General features: G+C 40.3%; 2 protein-coding genes across 5 annotated transcripts in view; one reads left to right on the forward strand and one right to left on the reverse strand.

Annotated features, from left to right (window-relative positions):
* The window catches only part of arid1b (AT rich interactive domain 1B (SWI1-like)), a 51,509-nt gene extending 47,600 nt beyond the window's left edge, over nt 1-3,909 (forward strand). For all 4 annotated transcript variants that reach the window (XM_056405119.1, XM_056405121.1, XM_056405120.1 and 1 more), the window contains 2 exons: nt 33-720; nt 1,695-3,909. In XM_056405119.1, coding sequence (XP_056261094.1) covers nt 33-720; nt 1,695-2,752 — 1,746 coding nt within the window. In that variant the 3' untranslated portion in view covers nt 2,753-3,909. The remainder of the gene's footprint in view (nt 1-32; nt 721-1,694) is intronic.
* Nucleotides 3,910-6,062: 2,153 nt separating this feature from the next.
* On the reverse strand, nt 6,063-12,077 carry tmem242 (transmembrane protein 242). Its single transcript, XM_056405166.1, has 4 exons — nt 11,919-12,077; nt 11,007-11,107; nt 7,735-7,872; nt 6,063-6,918 (listed from the first exon to the last, which is right to left on the reverse strand). The coding sequence occupies exons 1-4, from the start codon at nt 12,016-12,018 to the stop codon at nt 6,805-6,807; spliced, it is 453 nt and encodes a 150-aa protein (XP_056261141.1). The 5' UTR covers nt 12,019-12,077; the 3' UTR covers nt 6,063-6,804.
* Between the last annotated feature and the right edge of the window lie 656 nt (nt 12,078-12,733).

The following is a 12,733-nucleotide window of genomic DNA, read 5'->3' on the forward strand; positions in this document are numbered from 1 at the left end:
TCTTCTTCCTGTTCCTCCTCGTCCTCCTGCAGCTGCCTGGTTTCCTGGAGCTCATTGTGGAGTTTTACCGCCGCTGCCTCATCCAGATTTTCGGGATCCTGGAGGACTACGAGGTGGGAACCGAGGGCCAGAGGACAGTGCTGGGGCCCCTGCCCAACCCCTCCAAGGAGGAGAAGGAGGTGCTAAAGGAGCCGCTGGCTGCCGCCTCCGAGTCTTATGGCCAGTCAGCTGAGGAGAAGAAGATACAGAGGTCAGCGGAGGAGATAGAGGAGACGTCACCGCTGCTCTTGACTGCTCCCGCCATCAATGCTGAGGAGGCAAAGATCAGCGAACCGGTTGTCAAAGAGGAGGTGGAGGTGAAGGATGAGCAGAAGGAGCAGGCAGCAGAGCCCCGCCCCCAACAGGCCAGCAAGTATGACAAGCTGCCAATCAGAGTGGAGGAGAGGGGGGAGGAGTGGGAGGAGGTGGAGGAGCGCTGGGCCAAGCTCAGCCGACCCAACGGCTTCATCAGCGGCCTCCTGCACTGGAAGGCCGGGGGAGGAGACTCCACCGCTCACATCCAGACACACTTTGAACCCTGCACGGGAGACTCCGCCCCCCCGAACCCGGCGCAGAGGGAGGAGAGCAGGGGAGGAGACGAGGAGAGGGAGGGAGGAGGTCAGGAGGAAGCGGAGAGGAACCTGCCAGCCGCGGAGGAAACGCCACCTGAAACACAACAAGGTACAGACGAGGAGGGGGAGGAGGAAAAGAAATGATTATTTCATAGAAAGTTTTTTGAGAATCAAACAAATGAGATAAGAATGAAACAAAATGGATAAAAATCATTATTAAAGTCATTAAATTTACAAACCTGCTTTCACTCACATCATCATCAGGCCTTCATTCGCAGTCATTCAAGTTGCAGTTGAAGCTCTGAAAAACGCCAGAGTTAAATTATTATTTTATGAAGCCACTGTTCCCGAAGTCGAATCACACCTTAAAACTTCCCCGGCCCCTTAAAGTGTGGCTCAGGACTAGTAACACAAATAGGACAGATAATATATTAGAGAACAGGTTTCTTCACTTCACTTCTTGTTTATCATGTTGACATGAATATTAAAAATGGATCTTACTAAATGCCGGATTCAGCCTGTAACATTTACCATTTATTTAAATTTGTGCTAAAACTACTTTTAGTTTTTTGTTTGTTCCAGCTTTTGTTTTGATTGATGCTCTTATTTTAAGTCACGTTGGACACATATAAAGTTAATATAATCTTTACTTTGATTCTTATGATACATGTGATTTTTACAATAATTCTGCTTTGAATGTATGTGAGCTGTTTCAGGGCAATACAAATTAAAAAAATTTGATGTTATATGTATAAAGTATTTTTGGCTTCATACTGCAGATGTTAGGGATCAATCAATAACTTATTATTGATGTTTACTGTTCATAATTTGAAAATAATTTGAATTTGATTAAAAACATAAAATCTACTGTGGGTTTGTTGTGGTGCTGCTGTTGCACCACCAGGTGGTTCCTTCTCTCCTCTGGGACTTTAGCCTGAACAGGCTCAGACCTGTTCATGAGGCAGCACCCTGGGTTCAAACTGTCTCTGGACACAAGTTTCAATTCTTGATGTGATTATTTTCAGATCATTCAGTCAGTTTTCTCTGGTTATAAACTCTCCCTTCCTTGTGTTCTGCTGCCAGGCTCCATGTCTGAGGTCGGAAGTCAGAGGTCACCGGCTCATGGCGAGACGGCTCAGAGTCCCATCAGCCAGCTAGAAGACGAGCCTCGCTGCTGGGACGAGGCTCCGCTGTCCACGGCCGAGTCCTGGCAGGACTCTCTGGCCAAACGCTGCGTCTGCATCTCCAACATCGTGCGCAGCCTCTCCTTCGTCCCCGGCAACGACGCCGTGTTGTCGCGGCACCCCGGCCTGGTGCTGATCCTGGGCCGGCTGGTGCTGCTGCACCACCACCACCCCCGCAGGAAACGGACACCGCCCACCTACCAGCGGGAGGAGGAGCAGGGTCTGGCCTGCAGCCGAGACGAGTGGTGGTGGGACTGCCTGGCGGCGCTCAGGGAGAACACGCTGGTGACGCTGGCTAACGTCTCGGGCCAGCTGGACCTGTCGCTGTACCCAGAGAGCATCTGCCTGCCCATCCTGGACGGGCTGCTGCACTGGATGGTGTGTCCATCCGCCGAGGCCCAGGACCCCTTCTCCTCAGCGGGCGGCTTCTCCTCGCTCACCCCTCAGAGACTGGTGCTGGAGTGTCTGTGCAAGCTGAGTATCCAGGACAGCAACGTGGACCTGCTGCTCGCCACGCCGCCTTTCAGCCGCCAACAGAAGCTCTTCGCCACGTTAGTGCGCCTCGTAGGTGAGAGGAAGAGCCAGGTGTGTCGGGAGATGGCGGTGGCCGTCCTGTCCCACCTTGTGCAGGGCGACTCCATAGCTGCGAGGGCCGTCACCCTGCAGAAGGGCAGCGTGGGAACTCTGATCAGCTTCCTGGAGGACAGCGTGGCCATGGCTCAGTACCAGCAGAATCCACACAGCCTGCTGCACGCCGCCACGCCACCAGAGCCGCCCAGCATCAACATGATGTGCCGCGCTGCCAGGGCGCTTCTGGCCATGGCGAGGGTGGAAGAGAACCGGACGGAGTTTGTTCTGTACGAAAGCAGGCTGCTGGACATCTCGCTGTCGGCCGCCCTCAACTCCTCTGTGGCGGCCATCATGTGTGAAGTACTGTTTAAAATTGGCCGCTCGTGACACGAACACCGCCATGGAGCGTGCTCAGTGGCGCTGGAAGCAGCTCCACCCATGTGACGAACTGGCTCCTATTATATTTTTATTTAAAGAACGGAACACAAAGTTTTTACATACAAATGAATATATATAGAATATATATAACTCGTCGGCTCCATCCGCAAATGTTTATTTGGGATTTTTAAGTAATTTTAATACAAAAATATTTAATACTTGTATTTTTAATTTTTTATTCTTTTGTCAGTTTGTTGTTTTGTTTTGTTTTAACCAAAGTGTGACAGTGGAGAACGCTCGGGTTCTGGCTCTCTTTGTGTTTTAAACTGACGTGGTCGTTTCTTTCTGTTTGCGGGGCTGTTTTGGGGGGGTGGGGTTAGTTATATTTGGGGCAGGGTCAGATTTATTTAAACAGTGACACATGTTGTAGATAGGCCTCTCTTTTCTCATGACAGAGGAAAACTGATGTTCAGTCGTGTACTTTGTTCTGGTGCAATAGGTTTGTTTTGGGCGATATTTTAAATGTGAATTATTTGACCATCTGCAGTTTGACCATCAGTATTTTGCCAAACCACAGCAGTATCAAGCGAGGGAGGTTGGGGGGAGGGGGGGGGGCGTCACTTTCTGTTTTTAAGAACTTTTTCTGTCTCTTCCACAATCAAATCTAAATTTCTCTCCACCGTCTTCATCCTCCTGTAAATAGACGATGTACATTTGAGCTCCAACAGGTGGCGTCATGACCCGCTGACGGTCGCTGGTAACGAATTAATGTTCGTCATTTATAATCACAACTCTGCTCACCTGAAGGTTTTTGTTTCTCTCTTCCCAGCAGGTGAAGATGTTTTTTTTTCTGTATTTAAGGAGAAACCTTCGTTTTCAAGATGTTTTATGCAGTCTGGTCCGGGGGGGGGGTGCGTTTGATTTGAAAGACTGTGTGTACAGAAGGTTGGGGGGGGGGACTTTACTCACCATGTTGCTAACTGACATGACTTCAAAAACCGTTATAACAAATATAAAGAGATTAAAAAAAAAAAAAAAAAGAGTCTCTACATCCAGAACATCTCCTGTTTGATTTGACAGACGTTGTTTCTTCAGTATGAGATCTTTATATGTTCCACAACATGTTAAAGAATAAACGTACATGAACTCTGGTTGAGCACTGTGAACGTAGCTCTGGACTGGTTTTGTGAGAACAACTGATGAGCTGAGAGACAGACGGTTCACTTTTGATTTAAGTAAAATTAAAGGTCTGACAGAACAGACAGTTCAAGTCAGTGAAAGAATGAACATGTCATCCTGAGGCTGGACCGCAGCTAAAGATCCCAAATCGAGGGCTTTGTCCTCTGTATGGTGGCCATCAGCTCTACCTTCGGACTGGGCCTGAATGTTCACAGGTATGGAGTCACACAATTACATTTACAAAAATGATCAATGATCAAATTAATTAATAAACTTGTAGGTCCTGACTTGGGACTTTTATACTTTTAATTAAATTGAAATGTGTTAGTCCTGACTTGGGTCTTAAAGGTTTTGACTTGATACTTGGTGATCCTGCCTTTAGGCTTCACTGTGGACTTGTTGGTCTTGATTCCCAGTTGACTCAGGACTCGTTGGAGACCTCTGCTAACGTTAATGTTGGTTACCACTTTACAATCAGACTAGCCTTATAAAGGATTTATAAATGGTTTATATCTAGGTTATTAATTTGGTTGTTTACACTTTATAAATCATAAACAATTATAAACAGGTTACAACAGTTTTCTTATTGTAAAGTGTAATACACATTGTTTATTAATAAGTTACTAGTATTAGTAGTTACTAGCTGGTAAAAAGTCTTTTAGAAACTCATTACTAAATAATGTGTTTCACACTTTACAATAAGCCTCGTTTTACCAGTTATAAATGGTAGTAACTCGTTAGTAAGATTAATCAGTAAGCATTAACTTGATCTTGCCAAATAGTGAGCCTGGATCAGTGTATGAAAACTGATTTAACTTGTTTATTATGATTTATAAAGTGTTGTAAAGTGTTACCCGAAAAACAAAAAGCTTTGTCTCGGATCATTTCCTCTCCAGCTCAACAACGTCAACCTGCCTGTTCTGTTAACAAACACAAAGCCTTTTCAACAGCACAGCTCACTGTCATGATGCTTTTTAGCTGCCGATTTTCTGTCCTTTCTGAAACATTATTGAAAGAGACGATGAAAAAACCACCTAAATAAAAGCACGTGAAAGAGCATGAGCTAAATGAAAAGGTAGAAGAATCACAACATGGGTTTATTTGTTCAAAATGTCTGAGCTTAAGACAGAATAGACATAAAAACAACCAACGTATTTTTACTTAGATGAGAATTAGAGTCTTAAATTGTGTCCATATTACTTACTAATCCTATAAAATCCTGTTGTAGCAGTTATACAAAGTATCAACATACTTTACTGGGTTACAGTCAGTTTGTCGTCTGGATTCAGGACAGCAGTGTGTTACAGTCTGTGAAACGTCGTCTCAGACTTTTATTTCCCGTCTGAAGACTGAACTCAGGAGTGGCAGAGATAACTTCATATCACGCTGACGCAGACTGAAATATTTTTAAACCGGACTATTTCTGTAACCATCACACTGAGTTCAAACTGTGGCAGGTTTTTACTTTGCAGCTTTGAAACCATCCTCCAAAATAAACCAGGTGGTTTCCAGGATTTAAATAAGTTTGGGGATAAAAGTGAAGTTTTATTATAGCACAGACATTTAAAGTGATAATGGTTTAATAGTTGAACTGTCAACATTCAATAAGTGACTGCCACTAATTCAAAGAGTCAGTTTTAGTGTTATATCTGAAGATGAAATGTTCATTACACAACAAAACCGTGTGACGTGTGAAAAATGAAAAACCTTTAATATTGAGAAACATGAATTAAATGTTCTTCATCAGCACAGACTTCGACTAGTTGCCATGCAAATGTAGATATTCAAATCTGTATTATTTTCTGGTGTCAATATGTCTGCTCAGAAAAATAAATATACATCTACAAGAGAATTGAGCAAACTCTAATCTGCTGAGGAAGATCATGTGATATGATCAAAAGCTCCAGAATGCTTTTTGAACTTCAACTTTATTATTTACATATTAAATATTTGAAGAATTAAACAGCTCAAGAGTAAATACAAGTAGAGCTGAAGCAATTTGTCAATTGCTTTTCTATGAATCCATCAGTTCATCTGCTGATCTGCAGTGTGGTGTTAGTTTTATTACTAAAGGATCTGAATACGTCATCGTCCTCCACTCAGTCACGACTTCTGTTTTAAAATGTACAGGAAAAACTGAGACGGTTAATTCTTTTTTATTTTGGTGTATCGCCGCCTCCAACAGAGGATCAAGAATTATCTCACAGATCAAACATCAGCCTACACCTCTGGCCTTGTATGATGCAATCTCACAATGTCGTGGCATTTTAAGCCTGCTTTTTTTTAATGTTACACATTTCCAGTGACGTTCATTTCACAGCTTTAAAAAACACAACGGCAGGAAAATATATCACCTCCTCCTCCTCCTCCTCCTCCTCCTCCACAAATCACGTCAACAGTCACGTCACATTCAGATACAGAGTAAACATGTTTATTAAGTATTCCAAGAAGAACATTTCTTTACTTTATTCATGACATTTTACAACTTTTTCCTTTAAAATAGTTTCTCAGTGTCTCGTTATCATTATTTTTTCCAAAGGTGGTTCTGATCCTCAGGTATCACAGCAGCTTCAGTTACCACAGTCAATAATATGGTTTTTTTCTTTTATTAAATGAAACTGAAATTCTCATTTAATTGACACAAAACCTGCAGCTGATTTTGAAAAAAAAAAAAAAAAAAAATCACACTTGGCTTGTAGACCCTGACGTCTGACCAAAAACCTCCAAACCCAGAACTCTTAGAGCTCACAACCCAGGACCGGGACTAGAACCGGTCCAGCACAGTCTCCAGACTCCGGAGAAAGCAGCACAAACAGCTGCCGAGCGTCCTCAATATTTTCAGTCCTGTCTCTCGTGATTCATCCTCCGGCAGATGCGGTGCGTCACTTTGACTTGAAGACAGAGTCCCAGTCCAGGGGTTCAGATCCAGCTGTGGCCTCAGCGGACTTAGGGATGGACGGGAAGAAGGACTGCATCTTCTGTCTGAACTCTGATAACTGAAAAAGACAAGGAAGACAAGTAACTGCAGAGAGTGATGGTTGGATAAATTGTCCCCATGAAATGTTAATAATGTGCAATAATAATAATGATGCTTTGTTCCCTTTATACAGTGATTTTTAATGTAAAATAATTCTAATTCTCTTTTTAAAAGCTTTAAACTACAACTGCAAAATTTACTCACAATTACCTGAATGACCTAACCAACTGTTTGTTTTTTCTCTGTACAGGAAAAAAAATCTTTTTAGTCTTTAAAATGTTTTTTTTTTTTTAATATTTCAGTTTCATCCTTGAAATGTGTCACTTCTTCTTTTTACTTTAAATATTTCAACTGAAACTTCAATTTTAGCACTTCTTACAACTTTATTATCAAAGTCTTACAAATTCACTTTCTTCAACGTTGTTCTTAAAGTTTCGGGGTTTTTTTTCCTCAAACCCTTATTCTGAAAATTTTTCATTTCAATATATTTGCTTTTTTCTTTCAACTGTCGGACTTTTCTCAAGATATTTCAACTCTATTCCTCAAATCTTACAACTATACTGGATTTTTTTTTTTTCTTTTCAACTTTATTCTTAAATGTTTTCCTAACAGTGTCCCTAATATTCATTAGTATTATACCTATAACTCTGTTCACTAAATTTTACACCTTTAATCTTAAAAATATTTCAATTCTATTCTCCAAATATAACTTTTTTATCAAAACATTTAATCAAAATACTCAACTTTCAATTTCTCGTAACGTATTATTTCTAGACTTGCATGTTGTATTCTATATCATTGTAGCTCAGCGGATGGAGGCTCTGCAGATACGTACGGAGTGAACACCGAGGACTTTCCACACAGTGAAACTGAGCGCGCCGACTCCACACCAGGCGAACAGGGACCCCCACCCCAGAGCTCTGAGAGCCAGGGACGCTCCGCTCTCTGGGGCCGCTGCCGTCGCCACGACTCCCTGGGGAGGAAACAAGGACAATATAACGAGGTGTTTGAAATTTATGAGTATTCATTTGTGTGAACAGATAAAAACCTGAAACAAGCAACAGCAGTATAATGTCACCATGGGGAATGGTGCCCCAATTTAAGCCCATATTTGCTTAAATGTTGGGAAAACAAAATGCGTTGAATTAGCTGTCGCTGTTCCATCAGACGTACACACAACTATCACTGGATCACTGTGATACTAAAGAAAACCCACAGAGGGAAGTTCTGCAGTTGTCTATGAATTGTAAACACATTCATTTGCAGCGAACCTTCAGAGATAATGATATCCTCAGGAGGCGGAAGTCACACTGAATCTAAAAATATGTGTTTCATGTCTGCACTTTATCTCAAAATTATGAGACAGTAAATCCAAATTACGAGATGACGTCTCCACGCATTTCTGTGACACGCAGCTTCGTAATAATAAGGTTAAAAGTCGGAGCACAAATGCAGAAAAGGTTCAGCAAAGTCTTGACATTTGCATAATTCACATTGATTAAACTGGCTGATGGACGACCTTCTCTTTGTGTCAGAAGTCAAAGGTTAAAATGTTCTCAGAAACAGCTTAAAGGGCTAAATGGGATGATTTAAAACCGAGTGCTCACGACGTTAATTGGTGCGAAACATTAACTTGACGAACATGAATACCAGCTCTGTCTGTGACCTCTGACCTCTGAGATGTTGCTAGAACCGGGGCGGTTTACCTCCCACATTTCAACCTTACTCATGAGAAATTTCATGTGTGTTATTGAAATTTTGTGACTTTTTGTTGAAACACTTTCACTTTTTGAATTTTATTCACAAAATGTTTCAATTTAATTTCACAAATTTACGACTTTTCTTCAAATATTTAAACTGTATTCTCAAAATATTTTCAACCCTGTTCAAATTTTTGAAATTTTTATCCTGTAAATGTTTTAAACTTAATTCTAGAAGTTTTACTACTTATTTTTCTCACTATTTCAAACTTAACTTCAAAACATTTCAATGTACGCTCAAGATTTGATTGATAACATGATTTTACAATTCTTACAGCTTTTCTGTTAAAAAAAGAAAGAAACAAATGAACAGAAACACAAATTCATTCGTCCAAATAAAACCAAAATACTAACTTAATATTCATTTTAATATACTTTTTTTTTTTTTAATTCCACCTTTTTACACCTTCTTTTCCTCTAAATGTTTCAACTTAATTCTACAAGTTTCACTACGTTCATCCACCTGTCACTCGTTACAACACAACATGGTAACTAGGCTGCCATCACATTACATTACATCAAAGTTTGAAAACTCGTTGGTTCTTCTTCCCCTTCTGCTTCCAAACCAAGATGGCGAGGTCGAAGGTGAGATGTGTCCAGCGTTACATGCCTATTTCTTGACTGTTTTTAGAGTTCACCGTTCAGGTACTTATGGCGCACTGCATGTTGTCATACTTGTCAATGTGAATGAACTTATGCTCTGAAAAGAGCAAGTGTGAATATGGAAGCAAATTGAGACACAGTTTAAGTGTACAGAAATCTTTTCTACCATTTTGGACACAATACAATGATGTAAAATATATACACATTAAAGTGAAAGTAAAGTATTTTATCATTTCACTTAAATTCAAAGTCACCCCTTCTAATTTTGTGAGCAGCTGCGTCCACATACTTTTGGCCTTAGCCTTATAGTGTAGACATTTTCATTTCTTAGAAAGTTAAATCGCCCAAAGTGTGGGCAAAAGCAGCAGTTTGACATGAAACAAAATAAAACAGTGAAAACATCTCCACATGCCGCTCCATGATTAATCTAATTTCACACTTTGTCAATTTTAGCTCAGTCCTCTGAGGCTGAGGCCTCGACGTAGACAACAAAGACGAGTCTGTGACGGAAATAGAGTCCGGGAACAAGAGCTCCATTGTGCCTCCACACTAAGTTTATCTCTGATACAAATTGGTCGCTGCCGTCCGTGTGCGTCACGTTTAATCAGATCCTGTGAGCGGCCAATAACTGAACAGTTCCAGTTAACAGGACGAGGTCAGGCGTTCGCTCTCAGGCCTGGTCGTGACATACTGACGACTATTTTCAGAACAACCTTTGGAGGAATGTGTCCAAACATTTTCAGGACGCCCGTTGTTTCCAGTGTTTCTTTTATTTGGCTTCCACTCATTCAATCAGTCAGAGAATTTACACTCCAGCACCAGAAGAAACTAACCACATTATAGATTTAGAAAAAAACAAGAAAAACTAAATCACGCGGCAGTGTCAATAACAGCATTAGCTCGGTGAAGGAAGTGTGTTCGCGGTCTGACACGGCATCGTTCTTAATCGTCCTGTCGTACTGTAGATGTCAACAACCTGTTGTTGACATCGGTGGCTTTAGCTCTCTCTCTCTGGGTTTCCTGCTGCACTGAGACAAACACCGGTCAACCTGTATCATGAAGCTGGTTATTAACCGCCTCTGTTCACTCTGAGTTTACTGACTCAGTTGCGAGTGTGACAAGAAGCATCATCAGATTTTAGTGCTCCATATGAGCATGATGATATACCTGCAGGAAAACTCGGTTAAAAGTGATATTTAACATGGCGAAATGTAAAGATCCCATAACTAAAATAGAATAAGAAGCTGCAGAAACACTGGAAATATTAAAGGAAAGCAATAAATATTATTTACATCTTTATATCTTTGTTGCCCTTCCTTCTGATGATGAACAAACTATTATGAACATGTGATGCAGTCTACTACTAATGTTTTTTTTCTTGATAAAATATTCTCTGTATTATTTCCCACTGCCATCAATGATATAAAACATTAACACATAAGTTTAATGTCACATGTGACAAAGAAAAAAAAGCAAATCCTCACATTTAAGAAGTAGGAACCATAAAATGACTATCAAAATAGTTGAAATGAATCTATTAATTGAGAAAATAATTGGCATGTTCATTGATGACGAAAATAGGGAAAACGATTTTATCAATTTCACAAGTAATGGAGATCAATTTGATAAGAATTATTTTATTACTTCTTACTGATAAACTGTTGGAAGTGTGTTAATAATTTCTGATCCCCATTGAGCAAAAACTTCACTCTTCCAGAAGAACTCTACTAATACTAAACTTTACCTTAGTAAACCAGTCTGGGCTTTTTTTCTTAGCCAGTGCTAACGTGGAGCCAAATCCTGCAATCATGCCCGCAGATGCCACCGTGGTCAGAAACGCTGCACCTGCACACACCAAGTCAAGTGAGAGCCTGTGAGACAAGAATCTGAATGACACTTTTAGTTTCAATAAATCTATGAAACCTTTTATCAAGTGAGTCTTTTCTGGAAACTTCAGAAATCTCTTACGCTGAACAAGATCAAATAAAATACCCTGTTTATGAATGTGGTTCTGACAGGAAAACCAGCATGTATAGTCTGTGTTTCACTGCCAGACTACATCACTACTTTGATTGGTCTTAAACAAAGACAGTAAAATGAGAAAAGGTTATTTTACTAAGTACAACATACTTTAACCACATGTTTAGCCTTTTGCTTTGCTTCAACCTCCCACCCATTGCTCACAAGGTATCCAATGTATATGTAAAGAAGATTTAGGTAAGTGGAGAACAAAACAAATAAGTTGATGGATTATACTTAGCCGAACATAACAGAAGAACATATTTTTAAGGAACAATCTTCAGTCACAATGTATGACTTATTTTTGAATTCTTGGTAACCACAAAAGCTTAAAATTGTAGACATTTTGAACAGAGTCTGGCGTCACGGTCTTAAAAAACAACTTATCTGTGCCGGACTGCGCTTCAAATTCAGTAGCAATAACAACTCATATTTACAGGGTGTTAGGGATTCTCACCTACTAAACAAACATTGAAATGTCTGATTTGTAAGTGGGGTTTGGTGTGGCAGAGGCAGCACGCAGCTCGACATTGCTAATGACCTCAGATCGTAGATGCTAGAAAAAGATGCTAGCAGAACCTCGCCAACAGCTACGGCTAATACCAGCTACAAGCGAACCGGCTAACAGCTGTCTTGCCTTGTAACATCTGTAGTTTGTCCTCTTCATCACTTTGAGTCTTTTCTCTCATATTCACTGCTGTGTTCCCATCAGCTGCTGTCATGTTGCCTCGGTCCATCTGCGTTAAATTACCGGATAGAAACAAGCGCCGCTAGGAACATAAGAACGCCGCGGTCTCATCAAAATGGGATTCATGTGCGTAGAAAATGCTGATTTACAATAATGAATGTAATTGTTTTGTATACAAAAATAGTGAATTGGTTTTATTTTACAGTTTTAAGTCGAGAATGTGTTTAAAAAAGAGTCACGGACACGGAATTCTGAAGCAAAGATCGTTTATTGTCCCTGAAGTGTGTTTCTGTAGGGGAAGCAATGAAGAGGTCTCATTCCGCTTCATAAAACTATTCGATTTATCATGTGTTTTATATGCAAAGTCGAATAAATATACTCTAATATTGCTATCTCTGAAGTGAAGAGAAGAAGAAGAAGAAGAAGAAAGTAGCATAACATGGAAATGCTCAAGTAAATCAAGTAGTCTGTTAATTATTTTCCTGATTAATCCATTAAATGGCAGTAATCATTTTTCACAGCCCAACGTGATGCATTCAAATGCTTGTTTTGTTTTATTCATTTAACAAAGATTTAGTTAGTGTCATATGGTGATGAAAAGCATCAAATTCTCACAATTGTGAAGCTGGAACCAACACCTTTTTTTTACCCTTTTGCTCAAAAAACAACTAAAACGGATGTCTTGTTTATGAAATTTCAAATATTAAAATGTAATGCTCCAATTGATAATAATATAAAAAATAAAAATATTTTTTAAAATCTGT

This window comes from Seriola aureovittata, chromosome 19, assembly GCF_021018895.1.
Source record: "Seriola aureovittata isolate HTS-2021-v1 ecotype China chromosome 19, ASM2101889v1, whole genome shotgun sequence".
NCBI lineage: Eukaryota > Metazoa > Chordata > Actinopteri > Carangiformes > Carangidae > Seriola > Seriola aureovittata.